Source organism: Euprymna scolopes, chromosome 2 (genome assembly GCF_053919585.1).
Source record: "Euprymna scolopes isolate OS-2025 chromosome 2, ASM5391958v1, whole genome shotgun sequence".
Classification (NCBI taxonomy): Eukaryota; Metazoa; Mollusca; class Cephalopoda; order Sepiida; family Sepiolidae; genus Euprymna; species Euprymna scolopes.
This window is the reverse complement of record NC_136483.1, coordinates 71,395,771-71,421,840: the sequence shown is the minus strand read 5'-3', so window position 1 is coordinate 71,421,840 and position 26,070 is coordinate 71,395,771. Positions and strand designations below refer to the sequence as shown.

General features: G+C 30.0%; 1 protein-coding gene across 1 annotated transcript in view; it reads left to right on the top strand.

The window, feature by feature from the left end:
• Positions 1 to 21,866, top strand: part of LOC145292170 (tyrosine-protein phosphatase non-receptor type 11-like) — a 120,878-nt gene extending 99,012 nt beyond the window's left edge. Inside the window, exons 8-15 of the mRNA XM_080138417.1 lie at positions 892 to 971; positions 2,101 to 2,250; positions 4,922 to 5,071; positions 7,592 to 7,746; positions 11,994 to 12,061; positions 13,779 to 13,927; positions 15,859 to 16,046; positions 20,988 to 21,866. Coding sequence (XP_079994543.1) covers positions 892 to 971; positions 2,101 to 2,250; positions 4,922 to 5,071; positions 7,592 to 7,746; positions 11,994 to 12,061; positions 13,779 to 13,927; positions 15,859 to 16,046; positions 20,988 to 21,048 — 1,001 coding nt within the window. The 3' untranslated portion in view covers positions 21,049 to 21,866. The remainder of the gene's footprint in view (positions 1 to 891; positions 972 to 2,100; positions 2,251 to 4,921; positions 5,072 to 7,591; positions 7,747 to 11,993; positions 12,062 to 13,778; positions 13,928 to 15,858; positions 16,047 to 20,987) is intronic.
• The last annotated feature ends 4,204 nt before the right edge of the window (positions 21,867 to 26,070 follow it).

Genomic DNA, 26,070 nt, shown 5'->3' with positions numbered 1-26,070 from the left:
AAAAAAAAAAAAAAATGCAAAGGAAGAAGATGAATCATGAGAAGGGAAAGACTTGGAAGATGGAGTTTCGTCCACTTGAAATCTGTATCATTTTACAATAGTTTCATTAATTTATGCGCATTCTGCTAGAACGTGTTTGTGTTTCTTGTAGAAATCTTAAATGATTTGATGCTTGTGTAGATCGTTGATCTTTGAAACCAATGCATTTCAGGTGAAAACATTGTGTACTTGCATATCATGTTGAAATTCCAAAAATTATGAAAAATAATCCAGTAGAAGATGTGCTAGATGTATTTTTAACAAAAATTTATCCAGTTATATTCTGAGATTGTGGGTTTTTAAAAATGACAGACCCTTAATTTAAGTCAATTTTCTTCAAGGGAGGTAAGTCAGCTTGTCATACAAAATTAGTCGCACAACTCTTCTACATTAAAACGTATGATAAAACTCGATAATTCAATAAATTCTATTTTTACTTGCATTTATTGTTTTTTTATTAGATCATTTTTCATAATTTTTGGTATTTAATGTTTTCACCTAAAATGCTTTGGTTTCAAAGATCACCAATCTACACAAGCACCAATGATTTTTTCCTAGAAAATCTACCTGTGCTTGCCCCCCTCCCTTTTCAGCTATTTAGAGATTTGTTTTTCAAAAAAAGTAATATGTAGAAAATACTTTTTAGGAATAAAAAAAACAAAAACATTTGCAATAAATTTCATAGGTTTTTGTTTCATGTGATGCTAAATTATAAAGTGTGAAAGTTATTTTCAAATAGATTTTTATGGGATTTTTTTTTTTTTCTAGTTCCAAATTGATGAGAGTTTATAATTTAAAAAAATATGGCAAGTAATGAATACAAATAAGTAAATGTGTACATTTTTATTTCAGTTGACCACACTCGACTGGTATTACGAGATGGTGATGAAAATGAACCTGGGTGTGATTACATCAATGCAAACCTTATCACAGTAAGTAACAGGACTTTCTACAAGTGCTTCCATTTTTATTTGGATGAAAATCCGTTTCTATGTTTTCTACTAAAGCCAATTTTTTAATGATTTGTTTTATTTTGTTTCTTTGTTTTTTGTTTTTGTTAATGAAAAAAACAAACAAAATATTAAGATATTATGTTTCAGAACTTTTAAGATAAGAATTGAGAATTTCTATTATTCTGCTTACTATTCTCATAATGCAAGGATGGTGTAATGGATAAAGTGTTAATAAGTTCTAAGTAACAGTCTTCTGGAGGTTGAACATTCAATCCTCAGTACAGACGATACTAATAATACAATTATGTTTATTATTTGTTTATTATTGAGGTTTCTATTTGGTAATGGCTGAACGAGAGCAAGCTATTCCTATGAATTTAATAAAATGTTCCATTTGAAATTCCGTTTGATAAGATGCTCCTGAAGGTTGAAGGTTACATTATTCAAAAATTTCATGAAAATGACATCAAAGATGAGAACAGTAATACAATGATAATCCAATATTAAGAAACATTCATTCAATGTTTAGTGATAAAAATTTTATTATGAAATGAAATATGCCAAATTAATGCATGTCAAGTGGGCCATAAATCATGGTAGCAAGTAAAAATAAAAAGTGAATATGACAACCACAAAAGTATATTAAAGGAAAAATGAGGAATAAAAATTATACATAATTTTATATCATGAAAAGAAACTGGAATCTTAGGAAGATTTTTATCATTCCAGTAATTATTAGGGCAACTGAACTCATGAAAAAGAATTTCAAAAACTATCTAGCAAATATACCCAGTGAACCAAGTGCAAGAGAGATTCAAACAATTACACTTATAGGGACAGTTAGAATCTTAAAAAGATCTCTCTCTTGGACTATATGTGATAGCATCTAAATTAACAAATTGGTAAGAAAATTTAAAAAATAAACAATTAAATGATAACTTTATAAGTAATTCTTTTAAAATATTTTATTAAATGTCCTTGTAAATTGTGATTGTAGAAAACTTCTTTTTTTTTATAGAATTCTTAACTCTATTATTATTTTTTTAATGACAATTATTCGACACTTTTTGTTTATTCTGAAATGTGTTTATCTTTAAAAACAAAATAGATGACAGATGAAGAAGGTGTAGAGCCAAAGAAGAAATACATTGCAACGCAGGGACCTTTGCCTACAACAGTGGCTGATATGTGGCGGATGGTATGGCAAGAAAACTCTAGAGTTATTGTCATGACAACAAAAGAAGTTGAACGAGGAAAGGTAAGAAAACTTTTGGAAATTGATATCTGAGAGAGCACTGGGTGGTACATTAGTTTTCTTTTTTAATCCTGAGAAGGTGGATTTTTTTTTTAATCTTAAATTTGTTTATATTGTTTTATTTAATTTTTTGTAGGATCTTTTATTTTCTCTCTCGTTTGTTAAATACTTGGTGTTTTCATTTATTTTCATTTTTCATCTTATGTTAGAAATTTCATGAATGATTTCCAACTTTTCCTATCTGTTGCCATTTTGCTTCTGCTACTTGCCAGAATAAGGTAATCTTGAACTAACCCTCTCCATATCTTAAGCCATCTACCATGTGGTTTTGGGTCATTGACATCAATGCAAGACACACTTTGAAGCATTTTGGATGATTGATAGTGAATAACATGGCCATACTATGTTAATTTTTATTTTTATTTCGGACTATTAGTCTCATCTTTATTAGTTGTTGTTTTTTTAAAGATGAGACTAATAGTCCGAAATAAAAATAAAAATTAACATAAAAATGTTCATTTCAAAATAAAAAATTCCAATTAAGGAATAATATATATATATGGCCATACTAGTTAAAAGTTTAAGTCTTAAAGAAGAATAGAAGTTGATCTTGAGTTTACTTTCAGCAGCCGTATAACTCTCACTTCCCTTTAGTCCTCACATTCCAAGAGCGATGTTTCTGATGAAGAATGAAGAGACAATTGCTGTTTTCTGGGTCAGAATCTATTCCAATTAACACTTAGAGTTGGCAACTTTTGAACCTTGATATACTAATTTTTTTTAGTTTCTTCCATCAAGTGGTTCATGCCTTGTCTGGAATGATTTACATTAAAAATGTAATTTTAAAAAAAGACATTGTTGTACGATATGCTTTCTTATAGAGGTGGGTAGATTGAAATTGGCAATTTTCTCTATTTGATGCATTTTAGCCAGGATCGTGTCATTTTGATGTTTCTTCAATTATCATGCCTTGTGACCATACAATTATAATAAAAAAATATCTTCTGCTAGCATTTATTTATTTTTTTTTTTTTTTTTCAAAATATTTTACGAATACAAAATACATGCTAAAATGTACTTTAGTTCTGGAATTGAGTTATGTTTGCAAAAATTCTGTTTTAATTGTTCTAATTAGCCATAATTTCTAATGAACAGAACACATGATCCATCTCTTTGAGCTATCAATGTATTTCTATTACCTATCACTCTATGTTGGTTCATCCACACAAATGTAAGCATTTTAAAAAAAAGGATGATTCATTTTTTTTTCATTTTTTTTTGTGCATTATCTAATTTACTTGCATTTGTACATGTAATGAACCTTCATGTAAATCTAATATATAAAAGGCTATATGTCTGTCTGTCTGACTCCATATTTCCAAACTCAACCCTCTTCCAAAACTAAAAGTTGTAGAATGGCACTAGGGGCCTTAAATGATTTGATTTTTTACAAACTGTTCTTTTATGGGTCTTTAGCTGGTTAATAGTTTTTAAGGGTCAAAAATGGGTCAAAATTGAACAAAATCGGAATACATCTTGTACATTCATCTTAGTTTATTTTTAATTTTTAATTAGGTCATATACATATTACGTTGGTACAGTGGTAACGTCATTAGCTTTGAATGCTACAGTTTTGGTTTCGATTCTAGCTGATGGCACCCAAATACTTTTTTTTTAACTTTTGAAATCACGACTATAATATATACAAAGTCTGGATAAATTAAAATATATTGAAGTGTATTTTATGCCCGGGCAAAGCTGGGCGGCCCTCCACTGCTAGTGGCAAAAAGATAAACAACAAAATTACTTCTATATAATAACTAGCAGGGAGACTCAGCATTGCCTAGGATTGAATGATGATCAGCAAATGTTTCACACTCCCAATTTTTTTTATTGTCATCGAAATTAGTGAAATCGATCATTTTTCAATCAAATCCATTCATTGCCTGCTTTAGTTGGAGGTCCATCACATTACACTGGGAGGAAGCTTCACATGCCTCCTCGCAATGACCTTAATCCACAATACATTGTAGTCTACATTGCACTGTAGAAAACCTACTGTTGATTTTATAAAATTATTTTTTAAATATAATAGCTTGAATTAAAGTTTAAAATGCAAAAGTCAAGTATCATAGTTCAACTGTGTTCTAAACAGAAACATTCATTTTGAACACGCCCCTGTCATATCAAAGAACCTACCGTTGATTTTATATGCCAGGCCTTTCTCCTTATGTGATAATAAAACTTCTCAAATGCGCTTGTGATGTTAGGCTGTATAAGGTGTTAACTTTGGTAAAAAATCGCTTGTTCCTTCTTTCATCAGATTTTTTTGATTATCGATACTTACTGAAGACATTTATACATTCTGATACAAAACCTATCTAAGAACACTGCCAGATACATAAAGTACCTTTGTGCGAAATTTCGTGAAAATCGGCTCAGCTGTTTTGGAGTCCATAGGGAACAAACACACGCACGAAGTTCCTTCTATATAATAGCGATAATATAAAGGTAAAGAGACTTACTATTTTTAGTTATGCAAGAAGATATGTTGCAATTTATGATAGATAAGAACATGAACTATTTTAATGAATTTTTTTATGTACATTAATGTTATATATATATATATATATATATATATATATATATTTTCGTGTTTTGTTTTTCTTTATAGCAAAAGTCCATGCGTTACTGGCCAAAAGAACACGAAGTAAAGGAGCTACAAGCCCCGGGTGGGAAACTGTTTGTGAAAACAATCCGAGAAACAATCCACGCAGAATTTGTTGTCAGGGAATTTGAATTAACCAGAAAAACAAATGGAGTGGTTAGACATTTTTCCTTTCTTTCCTTATGCAAATTATCTTTGGTTAAGTAAAACTCAAATTCTCTCTATTTTTTTTTTTAAATAATGTCTACAATTGTTGAATACTTGCTCTCCGCTTACAAGAATGAAAGAATATAAACTGCTATTGTTTTATTGCATTCTTAAACTCTGTCTTTATTGATCAGTGTTCAGGCTGATAATTTCATTCCAATTGTGTTGTGCTCCTGGATATGACCTTAAACTATATCCAATGGTGAGGCCCCAGCTGGTGGGCTTTGGGGAGTGTGGAGCCACCCTTTAATTGCCATTGTTCCCAGGTCCACTCTGACCCGGAGTGGTAGTACCTGTTAGGGTCCCAACTATGGGTTAAATAGAATACGACTTAAAAAACAAATATACTATATTAAAAAATCATTCTTCAAAATCACCAGATTCGGCATTAAATAACCTGAAAAGGGTTGATATGCCGTAAAACAAAAAAAACATCCAACCAATTGTGTTGTTTTTATCGGCTGTTCTATTTATTTTATTATATATTTAATATAAAAAAATAGAAAATTGCCTCTAACCAAAAAAAAAGGTATCACAGTTCATGATTTAAAAGAAATGGGCATCTACATTGATTGGCTAGTTCTCTAACTAATCGGCTGTAGTTTATTACAATAAAAACTGGAATGATTTTTTAACATTGGGACTTTGAACAGTAAGGAAACTATCTTTGATGATAAGCCATGTTTGGTAACGTTTGGTCATTTTTGAACATTTGGTAGAAGTGTTTGTCTTCCAATTAATTGAATCTTCAATTAAGACATATTCTTGTTTCTTTTTGTTTCATATTTTCGCGTTTTTTTTTACCTCCACTAGAAATAAATTTACTACAATAAATAGAATACTATAAAAACATTACAATACAGATAATTGAATTAATGGCCTGAGATTACAATTGTTTAGGTAGTCATTAAATTTTATTTATTTATTTATTTTTTTCTAATGCACCTTCCTCTATTCTAATCTTCTTCATTAAAAGCCCTAAACCCCCCTCACTCCTAATTTTGAGCAAACTTGTATCACTGCAAATCACATAAAAGCCACATTTCTCAAATTTAAGCAAGTTTGAATTAAGGGGAATTAACACCTCAAAATTAAAATTTTTCTGTCATTTTAGTTCTATTTTCATAATTTTCACCATAAAGTATGTTTTGATTGCTTGGAAATATTGTTTTTAATCTCTTTTATTAATGAAAGAATCAAAGAGTTATTCAGTATTATAATAAACTCATCACAGGACGAGTATTCTTGCTTTTAATAATAAAGATTTAATAAAATGTTATGATGAGATTAGTTATGATTTACTTGCAGGCATTGCCCACGAATGAATGAGAACTCCTGTATTCTCCTGGTTCTAGGAATTTTCAAGTTATAATAATAGTCTGTGCTCAAACTGGGCAAAGACAATATTTCTCTTTATGCAAAACTTTTTCCAGTGTGGATATAAAACAGCTTGATACAGAATTAATATTATGATTCAATTTTACTGAGCTTGGTCACAGCACCAATTATAAAATCACCTTTTATCACTCAATAACAATCGCCGACCCTAACGCTACGTGCTGTGGTTTCCTGCTCCTTTGTCTTCTCTTCTGTTCATGTTGTCATCTCATCTCGGTGGCTGCTAAAGGTGTGTGCTGTGACTCACAAGTATAAATAAACTAAAACAACTGAAAATATAAACTCAAAAGAAACAAAAAAATATTGTATATATCAGTTGTACTCTGGATGAGTGGCTATATGATACATCGATCCACTAACATCCACATCTTAGTCGTCTGTTGAGGTCTTTTAGTTGTATGTTGACGTCAGTTCATCTTGGTCTCCTAAACCTCTCCCGACTTGGTCGCAGCTGCAACCTACCTTCAACTGTCACCAACTAGAAACTCTTCTCAACTATTGCAAACTCAAGACTGTTCATAAACTAACTCTAAATATATTGACCTCTATATCTGGTCGTTTGTCCTAGTTACTGCTACACCTTGATTAAAGATCCTATTTCAGTTGCTTTTGTGTGCTCCGGTGAAAACTTTCTATTATCTTTCTACTAAGCTAACTTCCTATACCTTTGAAAGAAAAAAAAAAAAAAAGAAGGAAATAAGTTGATTATCAAGAGCTAATCAACTTATTTCCTCTTTTTTCGCTTCCTTCTACTTTGTGAGGAGAGGGGAAAGTCAATATTCTTACAATAGATTTCGTTTTCAATTGCATCACCAAACAAGGAAAGATGCCACATTTATATTATTATAGATTAGTCAGTATTTATACAAATTTTAGCATGTTTTAAATAAAATGTGTTTAACATTCTTTGATGATTGCAGAGGAAAACTGGATTGGGGAGGTAAAAAAAATTTTGATGGCATTTGAAGGAAAGCTATAAATGGTGGCCTTGTTTTAGAAATTTGCATAAAAATTGTCAAATCGTTTTAGTTGGTATTTTAAAAATTTGCATATTTTCATTCTCCTCATTAGACAGAGGGTCCCAGACGAATATACCAATACCACTTTATGATTTGGCCTGACTATGGTGTCCCGTCAGACCATGGTACTGTTTTAAATTTTCTCCAGATTGTAAATGAACAACAAGAATCTATCCCTGACTCTGGACCATTTATTGTACATTGCAGGTAAGACATTTTTTTTTTTTTTTGTAAATAGGAAAATAACTTGATAATTCATATTCCAAGGGTGAAGTTTTTATTTTATCATTTTGTAAAACATCTTTTGCACATTCTATCATTGAGGCATTCTTCTTCATAGGCTGGGTGAATATTCTAGTATTCTTGTTCAAAAGATAAAGTGTAATATTAAAACAGATACTACACTTTTTATCTTTAAAAAAAAATGGGGAAAACTGTTGATAGTTTGAAAATGATAAATTGTCTGATGGCAACTACGAATCGAAAGTTTAGATCTGAAGACAGTTCTCAAGACATCTATTTTCTAATTTTTATCAAACTGAACTGGATGTCCTGATAGGTCTTCTATAATATAAATCTCACCTGTCTGTTTAAATGAATGAATGTATGTATGTTTGCCTAAACCTTTCAACAGAGGCAGCGGATTTTCACAAGATCAGTATCATTTTGAAGCTTGACCCTTCAGATGACAAATATCGAAAAATTAGCCAAAAACATTAATTCCTTCACCCTCAACTGGGCAATTTTCTACAGGGAGGGTTGTTTTTTTCGCTGACATTTTTTTGCAAGTCATTCAACTCTCGCGTCCACGGCTTCGCATAAAAGGCGTTATTTCGACCGCCCATGACGTTACAACCACAGTAAGCACATCGGTAAAACCTTTTTTTTTCACCTCTTTTTCCTCTAGCGCATTACGGGTTCGAGCCTGCTTACTACTCTTTTTTTTTTGCTCAACCAAAACCCTTACACACATCTCCAGAATTTCCCCTGTATTAAAACCAAAAATAAAGAAAAAAATTGTGTGATATACATACCCGTGACAAAATGAAAATATCATGAAAAAAAAAATGACATAAATTAGTAAAATCGTTTTGTTTTATAAAGAAAATCATTTTTAAGTGATTAATGAGAATTCATAGCCATTACAACATATCTTGCAAGTTTTGAATTACTGAGTTATCTCCCTTGTATTTTTTTTTCCTCCTCAAGGCAGGGAAGTTACCCTTTTGATACTCATAACATTTGATTGTCTTATTTAACTTACTTGATCAATTTGTGATTTTTGTAATATATATTCATTTTGTCACAGATACTTACATCATAGAGATTTTTCTTTTTGTTTATTTAATATAGAGAGAATTCCGGACAAGAATCAATTTTTCCTGTAAAAAAAAAAATTAATAAAGTTAAATGTGTCCAAATACATATCTCTACTATTATATATAAAATAAACGCTGTGCGCGAGTTCATTCCTTATGGACTCATAAACTGCGAGGCCAATTTTTTAAAAATTTCACACAAATGTACTTTATGTGCTTGGCAATGTTTTTTAGATAAGTTTTGTATTGGAATGTCTTCAATAAGTATTGATAATTGAAAAATCCAGTGAAAGAAGGAACAGGCGATTTTGACTAAAGTTTACACCTTATACAACCTAATACCACAAATGCATTTCAGAATTTTTATTACCGCACAAGCAGAAAGATCAGGCATATAAAGTCAACAGTAGGTTCTTTGATATGACAGGGTTGTATTTGAAATAAATGTTTCTATTTAGAGCACAATTGAATGATGGCACTTGATATTTGCATTTTAAACTTTAATTCAAGTCATTATATATAAAAATAATTTTCTAAAATCGACAGTAGGTTCTCTACAGTGCAATGTAGACTACAATGTATGTTGGACTAAGTAACTGCAGGAAGGATTAAAAATGGCCGATTTTACCAATTTTGATGATGATAAAATATGAGAGGGTAAAACATTCGTGGATTCTCATTCATTCCCAGGCAATGTTGGGTTTCCCTACTAGTATATATATTTATAATTGTTACCTATTTAGTTCCATTAGACATCGCCATTATTAAATTTAAAAAAAATGATGAGATCACTTAATAACCCTAACTTGAAATAATCTTTCACTGCAATTCTTATATAAACTTATTTAAAAAGAAAAAAAGGGTTTTCACAGGCAATTTAAATGAATCCACTTTCAAAAACATTTGTTTTTAAAACTATTTTAGATGCGGCATAATTACATTGACATACCGGTTCCCGTTAGATAATCAAAGTTAAGCGACATTGTATCTGGTCAGTACTAAAATGGGTGACTTTTTGGGAATACCAAGTGCTGTATGTGCTTTTTGTTTATCTTGGCATCGTTTCAGTCATTTGTACCTCTTCCTAACAGTGTAGTGCCACTCTGGGAGAGATGTAGTTGGTGATTGCACAACTGTTGTTTCACAATTATACATGCAGAAGGTATCCATTGTCTCTCATGATTGAACAGAGCTTGCTTTAGATCCATAGTCCCGGCCCTATTGTGTAGTGGATAATTGTTTTAAATGAATTGAGCTCTAAAATTTCTATATAGTGGGCCGTAAGTACAATTGTTTTACTTCTGATCTGGTTGGTTTAATGGTATATCAACTCTTTTTAATGTCAGATAACAATGTTTTAGTTCATCATGATTTAATAAATACAGAATAGCCCAAAATGTGACTGAAGATGAACAACTGATACTCAAAGAATAGTTTGAATTTCCCAGGTTACCAACAAAGAAATAATAATTGGAGAAGGGCCTTCTAATTGAATGGTATAAATACTATGATGACCATAGCAACTAGCATGAGACTATCAGTCTGACTCTAAATGTCTATTCTATTTGAAATCATTTAATACATTTTTTTTTTCATTTTTTTTTTCTTCTTCGGAAAAGTAAAATTCCATATAAGACTTGTGTATAGAAGGCAATACAATGCAGACGTGTAACAAATCAACACAAATTAAGACATAATGTTTATGTATGTAGATCTACCTTTGTTAATACAATATATATATATATATATATATATATATATATATATATATATATATATATATATATATATATAAAATTGTAGTATTCCAAATTATACTGGGTTAATATAATTCAGTAATTGTTCATATATCAATAAATTTAAGCCAAAAAGGAGAGATGACTTAAAAAGTAAGCTACAAAATTATCATATTTTATAATTGAGCATTCATATACTCTTTTAACAAAAACCAAGACTTCAAGAAATGGGTTGATAAAAAGTGTATTTCATTGTTAGTTACAATTGTTTCGAGACCATTTTCACAAATTCAAACAATATGAAATCACAATAAAAAATTTTCAAACGATTGTTTGAATTTGTCGAAATGGTCTTGAAACAATTGTAACTAACAATGAAATACACTTTTTGTTGCTATCAACCCATTTCTTGAAGTCTTGGTTTTTGTTAAAACAGTATATATATATATATATATATATATATATATATGGCGATTAAGCTTAATCGCCATATATATTTTATAAATTACTAACTATCTCTACCTACATATTGAACACTTTTGAAGTAAATACTTAAAGTTTACGCATAAATCTATACTTTCGTATATTAATTTTATGTGAGTAAATGAAGTAGTTATATATATATATATATATATATATATATATATATATATATATATAATTAGTATTGGGACTATTAATCGGAAAAATCACAAGTTTTTAGGGATATCAGAATTGGAAAAAATCGTATCTTTTCCAAGGCCAAAAACGTTCTTTTAATTGTATTTTATTTTTTGATTTTGTTAAAAGCAAAATCTTCCACTGCTGGTAGTAATAATAAATATTTATTGATTTTAAACTACCAGTAATGCTAAAATCTATAGATCATCCTTTGCAAGTGTATTTTTACACTTGAAAAAATATCTGCACATTTAATGTGTGTTTTTACGAGAATTGGGGAAAATACTACTCTATAGTTAAATATTTAGAGATTTTTAAAGAATCGTGATTGTGAATTTAGTAAGGAATTGGTAATTGTATCAGAATCGGAAAATATTGGAATCGTCTCCTCACTAATATATATATATATATATATATATATATATATATACTTGCATTGTGTTCTTACTTGCATTAGGATGGTCAGATAGAAGTTCTGTATTGTATGATATTTCGGAAGAATTAACCTTCCTCAGAGATGTGTTCGACTTTAGTTTAAACATGCATAATTTGCTTCAGTTTGTGTATATCCGTTACACAACATTGTATTACCGTCTGTAAATTTCCTTTATATATACACACTAGACAATGTTTCAAGCAAACTAAATTAACCTTTTTAGTTTCCATATGTTGCAGCTGTTTGTTTATTTTATATAAAAGATAAAAATTAAATATACCCAGTATCTTTTTTTTTTCTTAGCGCTGGCATAGGAAGAACAGGGACTTTTATTGTGATAGACATGATTATTGATAAAATCAAAAGACATGGTAAGATACTTTTCTATATTATTATTATTATAATGGAGATTTCTTGTCAAAAGCAAATATTTGTTCTGAATTGTATTGCATAATGAATGTGAATTTATTCTCAGTTGTTTCAGTATAATGAAATTTTGTTTTATATATATATGCATTTTTTTAAAACATTTATTGATATTATTTTAGTTTAACATTTGTAAGATAATAAAATAAGTAATAAAAAAAACTTAGTAAACTTTTGTTATGGAAATTTATTTTTTTATTTAATTTTTTAAAAAGTTTTTTCTTAATTTAAAAATATATTAATGAATGTAAAATAAAACAAAATTTAAATTCCTCGATTTTGTATAAATGTTAAAAACATAAAACATAAAATATATCAGGGACTATAAGTTTTTTTTGTTTTTTTTTTAATCGTAAAATTCAGAAAAAAAAACAAGTGATTAAATTTAATTATCATCATTTAATATTTGTTTTACGTGCTACCATGTGTTAGATGACTTTAAGAAATCTAACTTTAAGAAACACAAACCTATCCCTGCACAGGTCTTTATATATCCCTCTTTTTTTAAAGTCCATTCTTATTACTTCCTATGTTTTCTTTAACTGAACCTGCTATCTCATCTGTTCTATGTCTAACAACACAAGAACTCTCATCCATTCTTTCAATGCGGCCATACCAACAAAGTTTCCTGTTTTGCATATATCCCTCTATAACTATCCAGATTTAATCTTTCTCTGAGGTCATCATATCTAAACTTGTCTTTAAGACAACAGTACACATCCATTGTATTATTCTCATATCATTTCTCTCCATGCAACACATGTATTCAACTCTCACTGTATGTTATTAAATTTAATAAAATTCGGAAATTATAAACATTCGAGTTTAAGTTCTGAGTACTCTGGTGTTGTATGCAAATTTTAAGAAATCCAACTTATAAAAATAAACATTCTATTATTCCAAATTTAATGAATGTTTAGTTTTTTAATATTTTGTTTCAAATATTTTCTTTCTATATTTTCATGAAATATTTATGCCAGCAATTCATAATTGGGAGCAGGAGATAACCGGTTGGTGGGAACTAGTTTAAAAATGTGTTATATATGGCATAAGCACATTGACACACCGGTTCTTGTTAGATCACCGAAGTTAAGCAATGCCGATTATGGTTAGTACCAGATGAGTGACTATTTGTGAATATCAAGCACTATATATAGGAGGATGTAGACATGTTCCTGCAAGAACTGTAAAAATCTAACGCCATCTCCCTAAACTGGAATATACATGCAACTGGGGATCGCTTGTGACTTTGATATTCCCATGAAACTTCCTTCTCTGGGAGAAGCGAGTTCAACCCGGCTAAAGTGAATGCTACTGGCATATATATATATATATATATATATATATATATATATAAAAAAATCAGTAAGATATGTGCAGATGTAGTTATCAGCCATATCATAAGAGGATAACATTAATATATATATATATATATATATAATGTTATGTATATTAAAATGTTTTTTGGGTTTTTTTTTTTAATTATTTGGAAATTTGATTTTTTTCATTTTCCACATTTTTATGAAATTTATGCCAAGAATCCATAATTGGGGTGGGAGTGGTAGAAATTCATTACTTATTAGTGGTAAAGGTGTTTTTATTTTATTTATTTTTTTTTTGTAATTTTGCTAATTTTATTTAATATCATCTTCTCTCCTTCAGGATTGGACTGTGAGATAGACATCCAAAAAACAATCCAAATGGTGCGTTCACAGCGTTCCGGTCTTGTCCAGACGGAAGCACAATACAAATTTGTATATTTAGCAGTTCAACAATACATTGACACAATTCAACGGTTACAGGCAGAACAAGTAAGCCTCATATTTCATTTGCATTCTTTTGTGCAAAGTATACTTTTCATCTTTTTTATTTAGTTGCCAAATAGCATTCACAAGTTTGTGTTCACGTGCATATTTTAGTGTTTGATTTGTGTGCAATGATACACCTCCTTCCCTCCCACTTTAGAGATGATTGGTTGAAATAAAAGACAAAGATAAAAGTAATGTCCATTCCAGATAGCACATCATTAACGTGGCTGCATACCATGTTTCGACGCCTATCGGTTTTGAACATGACTCCTACATATAATAAAGATATGTGCAGATGTAGTTATCAGCCATATCATAAGAGGATAACATTAAATATTTTTAGAAAAATTAAAGAAAATTCTGTCATATTTTAATGAAGAGTTTCATTTTTGTACAATCACCATTATCATGTTCATTGGAGAGAATTGTACTATGTTTAGCATGAAAAGTTTTTTGAATGTTGCATGTATCATAAGGGGATTGAAATTATATGTTTATTAATAATAATTATGAATACTTATAAGTCCCAAAACCATTGGATAGAATTGCACTAAATTTAGCATAAAGAGGCCATAAAATGTTTGGTTCTTATCCAGAATTTAACGTGATTAACAAAATAAAAATACAGAAAAATCTTCATAATGTATAACGTGCTTGTCATGTAGTGGTACTTTTGCACTTTGCACATCCAATTTCTGTGATGTTGTTTCAGGCTCAACCGACAGTGGACATAAACTGCTGAAATATGGTGAGCGCCGATCAAATTTAAAAACGCTAAAACAAACAAAAAAAATAACATTTATCAGATACTAATTATAATGAAGAAAATGAAAAAAAAAAAACCAATAAAATATGATATAAGTACAAGAGAATTTTAAGGGAAAAAATTTGATTTTTTTTTTTTTTTTTTTTTTTTTGTAAGTTTATTGTTAGGAAAACATTTGAGTAAATTTATTTTTTATTTTCCAAGAAAATTGTAAAAACTTTTAGGAAAACTGTTGCCATTTTTTGTTAGGGGTAGGGTTGGACTGATTAAATTTGTGTGTGATTAAAAACAAAATTTATTTTCTTACAATTTATTAACTCAACTGCTTTGCTTTTTATTGGCTAAGCATATTTGCTATTGCTTGTTAATTGGCTGATCAACTTGATCAATGCTCTGCATATTCCGGCAGTTTACATAATTTGTCGGTTAAGCCGAAGCCAACATTTACAGAAATCTGGTGTGCAAAGTGCAAAAGGACCAAAATATCGTATTCTAAAAATCACATAAGTTGGTTTTTTTTTTTTTTTTTTTTTTTTTATAGAAAATCACTTTTCATAATTTTTAGTGATATTTAGAGTAAATTTTAGCAATAACAAGGCTGATTTTGATCCTCGTTGTTTGAATTGTCTCCCTCTTGTTTATTAAATGTGACAATTTGAATCACAATGTCTTATTTTATCATAAAATTTGATATTTTTAATGTAAAAAAAACTATTTGATCAATTTACATGACTTTTGAAATATGACATTTTCACTCCATAATGATTATGTACAGCATGAAGATTTTTCTGTGTTTTTGGTTTTTAATTAGGTAGAACTCTGAACTTGCACCAAATTTTTTATGCAATAAAATAAAAAATTTGAATTATGATTCATAAATAGAATTCTAACACCTCTCTGCAGGTGCTAGACTCAAAGTTTCCCTTTAGCTAGTAAATCAATAAAGGCTCTTTAAATGATTTTTGAACCAGTTGTCTTCATTTATTTTATTTTTTTTTTTTTAATGTATTTTTGAGAACTACCGGATGAAATATTTAATTTAAATTAACATTATGTATGTTGTGTGCAATGTTTTTTTTAGGTTGATTTAAAAAGAATGCTAAAACAAAAAAATGGGAAATGCCAAAAATAATAATAATACCTGATATTCAAATTATTATAATTTTAGATGAGCCAAGTTGATGGGCGAGAATATACCAATATTCGATATGCCGGCACTACTGATCTCCAAAGAGCTATGTCCAAGACCAATGTCAACAGCCCGATTGTGGCTCCTGTCCAACCAACTCTTCCTCCACAGTTACGAAAGTCATCCCAGCCTCCACCTCGGCCAGTCAAATTCAGAGAAGTACCTTTGTGAGTATCAACAAACTTAGTCCATTCTTCACGTATTGTTTCTGAGTGTCATAAATTTTTCAAAGACTTTGTTAAAAAGAAATACTAGGTGATGCAGAATAGGTGACACTAAGTCTGCACCAAACAGTGCCAGATAAAAATTATATTTTTCTAAAAAAAAAAAAAGTCAATAAATATTTCATAAAGTAATATATTTTTTATAATACTAAAAAAAAATTCAAAGCAATAAAATAAGTTTTATTATTTTATGCAAAAAATAATTAAGTATAATGCAAATTTTTTAGCTGACAGTGTTTGCTGCGGATTTTGAGTTGCTTATTCTTCTACATCACCAAATGTTGTTTTAATCTCTGAATGAAGTTGTTATAAAACTATAATATAAATGTATATCTCTGAATAAATCCTTATCCAAAATTATCCCCATATTAAAAAAATAGAAGAAAAATCTGTAATGCATGTACCAGTGGCAGAAACGAAATATTGTATTCCAAAAATCATGTAAATTTATCAAGTAGTTTTATTTTTAAGAATATCATTTTATAGCAAATTTGAGTTTTTCCAATGTCTCCATCTTAAGAATGGCTTTCTAAAATCTTTCAAGTTTGAATTATTTGATTTTTGAGATGCAATATTTTCTGTCTGTCATGGGTATGTACATCATACAGATTATTTTGTTTTTTTTTGTTTTGTTTTTTAAAGTATGGGGCAATTCTGGACAAGCATCAGATTTACTCCTGAAAATTTCGATTTAAGTGTTAAATAAATTGGGTGGTATAGATAACGAATGCTCCTACTTCAATGACGCTCTATGCATGTGCAGTCAGGTATAATAATATCTAGTTAGTGTACAAACTTTTATGATCATCTTTGTACATGACAAGGGTTGCTCCATAAGAAAAGCCTCCTATTTTTTAAATTAAAAAAGTTAAAGACCTATGAAGATAGTAGTGATACCATTAAAACGAGCAACCTTTTGTACTCCATAATTTATTCTTTTACATAGTCACCACCATTCTCAATTTCTTAATGCTATACCTACTGATTATTTCAATCCTGGGACAGTTATTCTGGTAATATATATCTATAATCTTGGGAAGTTTTTTTAACCTTGAAAACTATAAAAAATTTTAAAAAAAAAAAGAAAAAAATTCTTTTCATCCTTTGTTGGAAAATTATTTTGTCAGTAAGTCATTTAATCTCCTGCGATCGCTGAATCAACTTGCTTTCTCGATTACATTCTAATGATCAAAAAACAGAATCATTCCACAATCATGATTTTTGTTTATTTTATTTTATTTTTTTTTATATATTTTAATTAAATATAAATTTGCCTATAAGTAGCAATGCATATGAAAAATTGAAATGTCATAAAATATCTCGATAATGGCATATATAGAAAGAGCTTGATGAGCTAAGAATTTTTTTAATTCATAAAAGCTGATTAAAATTAAGGAAGTCATAACTACTTTTTTGCCTTACACGTTTGGATATTTTTCCCTCTTTAGGACCATATGTTTTTAATCACATTTTTTTTTACACTGCTTTTTCAGTAAAAATATTTTATCTTAAAACTCCAGATTAAGCAAAGCAATTTGCTATATAAGCATAATTTTGTGCACGGAATCAGAATATGCCATTGAAATTAATGGTTTCCAAATAATCTGCAGTGAATGCACATAAATATGCTGCAATTCCTTAAAAATGGCACGTATTCATTAAAAGAAAAGAAGTTAGAGAACGCAAAGTTGAATTGTAATGCATTTTGTGTACAAGAAATTGAAATCTGAATCTAGGATAATTTAAAAATGAATATATTGCCAGATTTCTTTAGTATTATTGTAGATTAACACCTTCTGTTAAATCCCTGCCACCCCAACCATTTTTTTTTTTTTTTTTTTTTTTTTTTTTTACAAAGCAGTCACCACTTATCAATTCAGAATTGGGGGTTAGTTTTACATAAATTTAATGTAAAATAATTCACCAATTTATTTAAGGGAGATAAATCATGTGCACTTTTTTTAAGGAACGATGTTGAATTATTTTTTAGACACTTAGCTTACAGAGGAATTTTGTTTGGTGAGGAGCTTGCCACTGGAACTTAGCATTATTGTTAGGGCCAAAGAAGGCTTACCACTTGTACCTAGATTTAGAGGTAGGATTAAGGGAGTTTTTTAAAGAGAGCATTTGACACTCATATTTATGGTTAATGGTTCATAACTATTGGCTTTTGAAAATGTTCTGACTTAGATTTTGAACATCAAATTATTTTTAAATATGCAAACTTAGGTAAGTGAAGGTGTGAAACTTTATAAGAATTAAGACAAACAGACAAAAATAAATTTTACTTAAAACAAGTGACGTCACTCTAATAGAAAACGTGATGTTTGGAAAAGTATCAAATATTTTTTGCTTGCCTATTTAAATATAAAAAAAAAAACTCTTTGTTAAAGCTGACAAATTGTTCACAAATTTTGGATGAATTTGATTTTTATTTTCATTTACATTCCTTGTCCTTTTTCTACCAATTACACATTATTTTCCTTTTAAACTTTCTAGTTTAAGATGTTTTTTTTTTCTTAACTTCACTAGAAACTGAGAACCTCCTACAAATATTTGAATATTGATTTTTTTTTTTTTTTTTTTTTTTTTGCATTCTTTTTTGATAATTTGGTAGATTAGTATCCATTCACTAATAATCCACTGAAAAAATTTTGAAAAAGACAAATAAATAAAATATGGACGGGAGGTACCACTCGTACACATGACCCAAAAAGATTTATTTCGCATTTTTCGTTGTTTACAGCAAAGCACTATTTAATTTGCTGTTAAAAACTAATGCAGTGGATGAAAGTGCATGCAAGTTATATATTTAGAAAGCTTATTTTCTTGTGTTTTCAACCATATAAATATTTTTTAAAATTTGACCAGAAATATATGAGAATTTGCAAGTTGAACAAAGTTCATAATGCCAGACTGGTTGGGATTACTTTAATTATATATTCTGATAACATAATAGCTCTAACTAAACATGCAAGAACATTTTTTTGTATTCATATTTTCAATTTTTTTAATTCGTTTTGGAATAAAAGCCAACAAAAACGTCTGTTGTTTACAGTTGTGATATTGCTACTGCTACTACAGAGTTTTCCATACAAACTTAAATTCAAACAATTTTTTTCCAAGTATGATAATTTTAAATTGCTAGCTACCACAAGAGAAAGCAGCATACAATTATACTTATAATGGATAAAAACAAAAAAAGATTGATTTACTTGATAGTGGGTGTCCGAAAAAAATTTTTTCAAAATTTTCAATACTCGTCATGTTGAAGTCTTTTTTAACATGACAAAAAAACGAGTAACCAAAAGTATTTGGGACTCCCCAAACAATTAAAAGTGACATCTCTTCTGGTTAGTGTCCAAATTTCATGAGAAAATTCTTGATATAAATGCGGTACAAGCATTTACAAGTTTGGGGGTGGGGGGATCATTACAAAACCTTACTGAAAACGCTATTTTATGATGTTCACATTTTTCTCACTTTATTTGCTTAAAACTCTTAAAATATATAATGTACATTATTATTTTTTATTCATTTAAAAGTACAGGGTGGGGCGATAAAATTATTGCCCTAGAAAAGACATCATTTCATTTCCTTTTGATGAAAACCAGTTGCAGACCATCTACGAGTTGGCCAGTTGTGTACAAATCCCAAGAGCGATGGGAGCCTTCTATCATGTCTGAAAGTGACACAATGTTCAACGAGCAAGATCGTAGATACGCTGCTGTACAACTTGTGCTCTCTACCGATCCAACAGGACCATTGCCAGCACCCTCAAAGTACATTGCTGGATTGACACAAATAACGGATATGCCCGGAGTGATAAAACAAAGTTTCCGGCTATGGTTATGGTCTTTGGTGGGGTTTCAAGTGAGGGCCATATGCCACTTCACATCTTTGAAGTTGGCTTGAAAGTCAACACCAAAGTGTACCTGGATATGCTGAAGAGTGTGGTGATCCCCTGGTGTAATCAGATGGCCGCTGGTAGCTCCTGGGTGTGGCAACAGGACTTGGCGCTGACCTACAAGTCCAAAGAGACCCAGGCTTGATTTCAGAAGGAGTGCTACGACTTTGTATCCTTTTTTTACTGCCCCCCTCCTCCCCCAACCTGAACCCACTGAACTACTTCATTTGGTCATACGTCAAGAACATTACCAACATGACCTCCCATAACACCAAAGCCAGCCAGATTACCGTCATCTGCCAAGTATTCGTCGAGCTCCCGCGAAAAAGGCATACTCCCAGTTCCGGCCATGTATTGAGGCAGTGATTGAGGCTTAAGCCACCTACATTGAATAGATGTTAGACTACATAATCAATTTACGTAATTTATTTTTTTCAACAAAAGTTTTAAAGCAAAGCTGTAATGTTGTTTCAGGGCGACAACTTTATCGTTCCACCCAGTATATTCATTTCCAAACAAAATGGTGGTATTTGGAAGACTTAAAGTCCTTTGGTTTTTAAAATATGACTATTTTAGCACAACTCTCTTGAAATCTGATTATCCAAAGTGTTTTATCGTCTGTGTGTATCGCTACTATAAGTAAAATAATTCAAAAATAAAAAAAAATAATGAAACAAAAATCATAATTGGGGAGTGATTCTGTTTTTTGGTCGTTGAAATATATATATATATATATATATATGCTTTGAGGGTCAAAACAAATCTTTATTGAGCTTATAATTTGTCGTAATTTGGGCTGTATTAGAAAAGAGGTATTTCAAGAAATGTATATACTGGAAGTGTGTGTGTGTGTGTGTGTGTGTGTGTGTGTGTGTGTGTGTGTGTGTGTTTTATTTTAAAATATTGTACCTATAAATACCTATTTCAATCTTATAATTTCTTCTTTTTTTTTTTTTTTTTTTTTTTTTTTCTGCTAGAGAACCGGATGATTCTCGACAAATCTACCAGAATGTTAGTGCGCTACCAGCAAAACGATGATGATGATGATAAAAGAAGCGTGGGACTTTTTATTTTTAGCTTTAATTTTTTTAAAAGCATTTTTTTTAATTTAAGATTTTTTTTTTCAATCCTTTTTTTAAATTTTTTTTTTTTTTTTTTTTTTTTTTTTTTTGAAGTTAAAAAGAAAAATCTAAAATTGTTAGTATGAAAAATATTTTGTAAATAAGGAAGTACACCATGTGTCCCCGCTGCCTCTTAGTGGTGATCTGGTCCTGTTGACGAAGAACGAAAACAATCTCTGCAGGACCGTGAACCAAGCTATTGATGGTTGATCTCAAGTCTTTCTGGAAGATTCTATAACATTCACTAACAATGATCAGCTTGCTACAAAGGCTTTCAGAAACAAAAATGGAAGAAAGACTTATACTTTAAGTGTATGCTTGTATGGAAAAGAATATTTCTGTATATATTATTATGTAATTTTAGAAAATTTCAGAAGAATACACTGCTGATGGTCTTATCTATTGTGTGACTAGTGTTTTCTAGAATCCTAAAATGTTTTTACATTAATACTGTCAGACTCTTTATATTATGTATAACTGTGTGTATGCGTGTGTATAGGCATGGTTATGTGTATACATGAATTAGGCTGTGTTTAAAATGACCAATGATGATCTTAGCCACAGCAAACTATGAAACTACTTATACTAAGTAATATTACTATTATTACTAATACTACTACAACAAATGCCTACAATATACTTTTAAAAGAAAAAATACATTGGGTAACCTTTTATATAAAGGGACTAAATATTTTTTTTATGTTGGTAAGACTGTCAATTAAATTGTTGCATTTTGTTAGGTGTTTTTTTTTTTTTTGTTTCTTTTTATTTTAATGGGAATTTCCTTTTTGTTACAGTTCAGACTGCATTATGAAATATCCACGTATGGTCTTTAAATTTTATAAAAATTAAAACTACAAATGTTTGAATTTTTATTCATCCGACAAAAGAGCCGACTAAAGTATTTACAAATTTTACAAAAGAAGAATCAAAATGTTTATCAGTGAACCCGACATTGTTATGATCTTTTTTCTCTTCTTTTTAAATACTGTCAACTAATAAAAAATTATTAAAACAATTTGTCATCCCGTCAGTTCTGTCTGGATTTTAATTCGGAAATTTAATAGTGTCTAATGAAACAAAAAACATTTATGTATAATATATTTATATTTGGACACGTTAAACTATATAAAAAATATTATTTTACAAGAAAAATCAATTCAAATTTTACTATTGTGATATCGCTTTATTCAGACTAAGATGTTAGATGTTTTTCTTATAATGTTTTGGATGATGTAACTACCGACTTTCTTCATGTGAATCTCATTGAACTTGGTGATCTCTGCAGAATTTTGAATGAAATCCCTTACTTAATCCACGAAGGTAGATTATTCTCATTCCGGAAGCCATGATTGGACAATACCACAAATACAATTATGAATTACTTAAGTAAATCGTAACATAATTTGTAATTGTACATTGGTCATACTGAGGAATAAACTTTCAACCTCACTTAGAACTAATTATAACATAGCACAATTATTCATTGCACACTGGGTCATGGCTGTCAAAATGAGAATAAGTTATCTCAATGGATTAAATAAAGGGTTCCATTAGAAATTCTATACAGATTGTACAGGTGAGTTTAACAATATAGAGCCGAAGATGGTTGGAGTTTACATTATCTGAAACATTGTGAGAATAGTAGTCTGAATAATACAAACTATCAATCTTCATCTCAAAATATAAAACATAAAAACTATTTAAATAGTGCTCTTTACGGAATAGTAAGCTCCGTCATAAATTCTAAAAATTAAGCCATAATGGCAGTTTTTCAATAACAAAAATAGTCCGAAGTATAAAATGACCATTACATATGAATTTGTTTTTAATGCATTGTGTAGAACCTAACCCTAACTCTCTTTAGCCAACAAGTAATGTGTTACATGGTTTACCTGATCACAGGTATTATTTCAAAGTTTTCCATCTTCTGCAAAAGTTGCTCTACCAAGTCTTGGGGATTTAGTCTATCCTACTATTTAACTCATAAATGGGTGGAAGGGAAGAGGGATTAATACTTTTGCTAAGCATTTTAGAGAAAGTAATATCCAGTAGCCCCGAGAAATCATAAAATGCAAACCAAGCTCACAGACTGTCTACTGCACTATTGCCAATTTCTAAACCATTACCACTTTATATACATATATACAGAGTGTCCATAAAGTCCGTGTGCACTTTAAAAAATTTATAACTTTATTTGTATTTGCAATAGAAATAATCTGTAAAATGGATTTGAAAGAAGTAAATCTATATTTTTTAAGCTTTTATTGAAATTTTATTTAACTTTCCACATGCCCTCCATCATTAGCAATACAAAGGGTAATACGATTTTGCAGTTCACGAAAAACACTTGCCAAATGATTTATAGTAATGCTTGAAATCACATTAGTTATTCTAGCTTTCAAATCTTCCAATGAACTAAGTTTGGTTGCATACACCATTGTTTTCACATGTCCCCATAAAAAAAGATCTAATGCAGTCAAATCTGGCGAACGTGGAGGCCAATGAAATGGTCCACCCCTTCCGATCCATCTGTTAGGAAATTCCTGATTTAGAAACTGTCTAACATGCCAAGCAAAGTGACAAGGAGCTCCATCTTGTTGAAACACTATCATCTTTCAAGTTTAATTGTGCAAGTTGTGGAATAAAGTAATTCTGCAACATATCTAAGTAGCTGTCACTGTTAATAACACAATCTTCAAAAAAAATATGGCCCTATGATTCGATTTATTCCCAAAGCACACCACACATTAACATTAAGAGAGTCCCTTTCATGTTCAATAGTTTCATTTGGGTTTTCAGATCCCCAAATTCGGCAATTATGCCTGTTGACCTTGCCACTAATGTGAAATGTTGCTTCATCAGAAAACAGTAAATTACTCACAAATGCATCATCATTGCAAAGTTTTTCATTGAACTGGTGGCAGAAAGTTAGCCGTGCATAATAATCCTCTTCTAACAACTGTTGATGTAATTGAATTTTGTAAGCTTTCATATGAAGTTTTGCCCGCAGAATCTTATGCACAGTAGACTTTGGCAGCCCGAGTTCCAATAATGCCCGTCTTACAGACTTTCTTGGACTTGCAGTAAAGGATTTTTTTATGGAAGCAACACTTTCCTCACTGACACATGGCCTTCCAGACCGTGGTTTATCATGGACAGAGCCTGTCTCTTTAAATTTTTTCATCCATTTAACAATGGTGTTCCTATGAGGCGCTTTTTTATTGTATTCAATTCTAAACTTTCTTTGTACAGCAATAGTAGATTTCAATTCAGCCAACCAAAGGACACAGTTTACTTTTTCCTCAATTGAAGCCATGGGATCAAATTGATTCTGAAAAACAAAAGAAAATATTTTTTATTTATTTTTTACTTATCTAAAAATTGTTACGAATTTTGTGGTGAAAAATTATTCAATAACTGTACTTAAAACTAGATACATGAAACTTTATAACATTTTTTACAGATTATTTCTATCACAAATATAAATAAAGTTATAAATTTTTTAAAGTGCCCACGTACTTTATGGACATCCTGTATATTTGGCAGTCTTATATATATATATATATATATATATATATATATATATATATATATATAGGACTGCTAAATTTGATTATAAAAAAAATATGGCAAATAGTCTGTATTAAATCCAGAAGTGCCCATAACTATGAATTAATTCAGTTTAGCTTAACAATATATATGTATGTGCATGCATATATATATATATATATATATATATATATATATATATATATATATATATATATATATATGATAGAGAAATAATCCTATTAATATAAAAAGAAAAATGTCCACTAAATTGTTTTGGCCAGTTGGTTGTCTGCCCTTGGGAGATCGAACATGTTTTGTCATGGAGTCTGTCAGTCATGTGTGGAGAGGTAGGCACTATATGAAAGAAAAAAATTTTAATTTGTTATAGATTTGTTATTTATTCCAAGGGACCTTCATATATATTCTCTTAAAAATCGCCAACCCAAAAGCTGTTATGATGTGTGCAAAAAAAAAAAATTGTAACAACTATATAAAATAAGATGTTGATTTTATCTTTGAAATATTTTACATTTAAAAGGAGAAAAAACAAAGTATAATTCAATCACAACTACAGTGCCTCTGTAAAAACTTGGATTTATATCTGAAAATTTCAAGAAAATTGAAAATTTAAAAAAATTCAGGAATCTTTTTCATAAATTGATTATAAACTTGTTTCAGTCTCTTTGTAGAATATGAAATATAAAGAAAAAATGTAGAAGCATAAAAACTTTCCTAAGTTAATCAGAATTTCAGTAATTTCTTGTCTTTACGTGAAAATGAAGAGTGTTTTACACTATTTTCATTCTTTAGTCGGATTTTTATCATGAATTCATTATTACTGCTGGTGTCAGTCAGTTATGCTGTGTGAACCTGTTAACCGTATTGAGTCTTTGTCCATCGATGGAAATGTTGGATTCTATATATGGTTTTCCTGGAACGAATTGGTGCATCACCTTGGTCTTCTTGGTACTGATTGTGAGATCAAAGTTGTCACAGGTTTCTGAGAATATGTCTGCATTGTGCTACATGTCTGCTTCAGAGGTAGCATTGAGGGTACTGTCATCAGCTAACAGAAAGTCATTGATAGTATCTGTTGCAATCTTAGATGTAGCTTGAAGCCTCCTGAGGTTGAGAAATCTGTATCTGATTTTAATACCTATGTAAGCCAGAATGTCAGACTAAGACTGCAGAATGCCCTGTGAGCTCCAACATGGCGGCCAGAGGAAACGGTTTAAAGACACTCTAAAATCATCACTGAAGGCCTTCGACATTGACCGGTCATCATGGGAGCAGACATATTCAGATAGGACCAGGTGGCAGGCCGCTGTTCATGACCGTGCATGCACCCCCCCCCCCAAAAAAAAATATGAAAGTGACTGGAAAG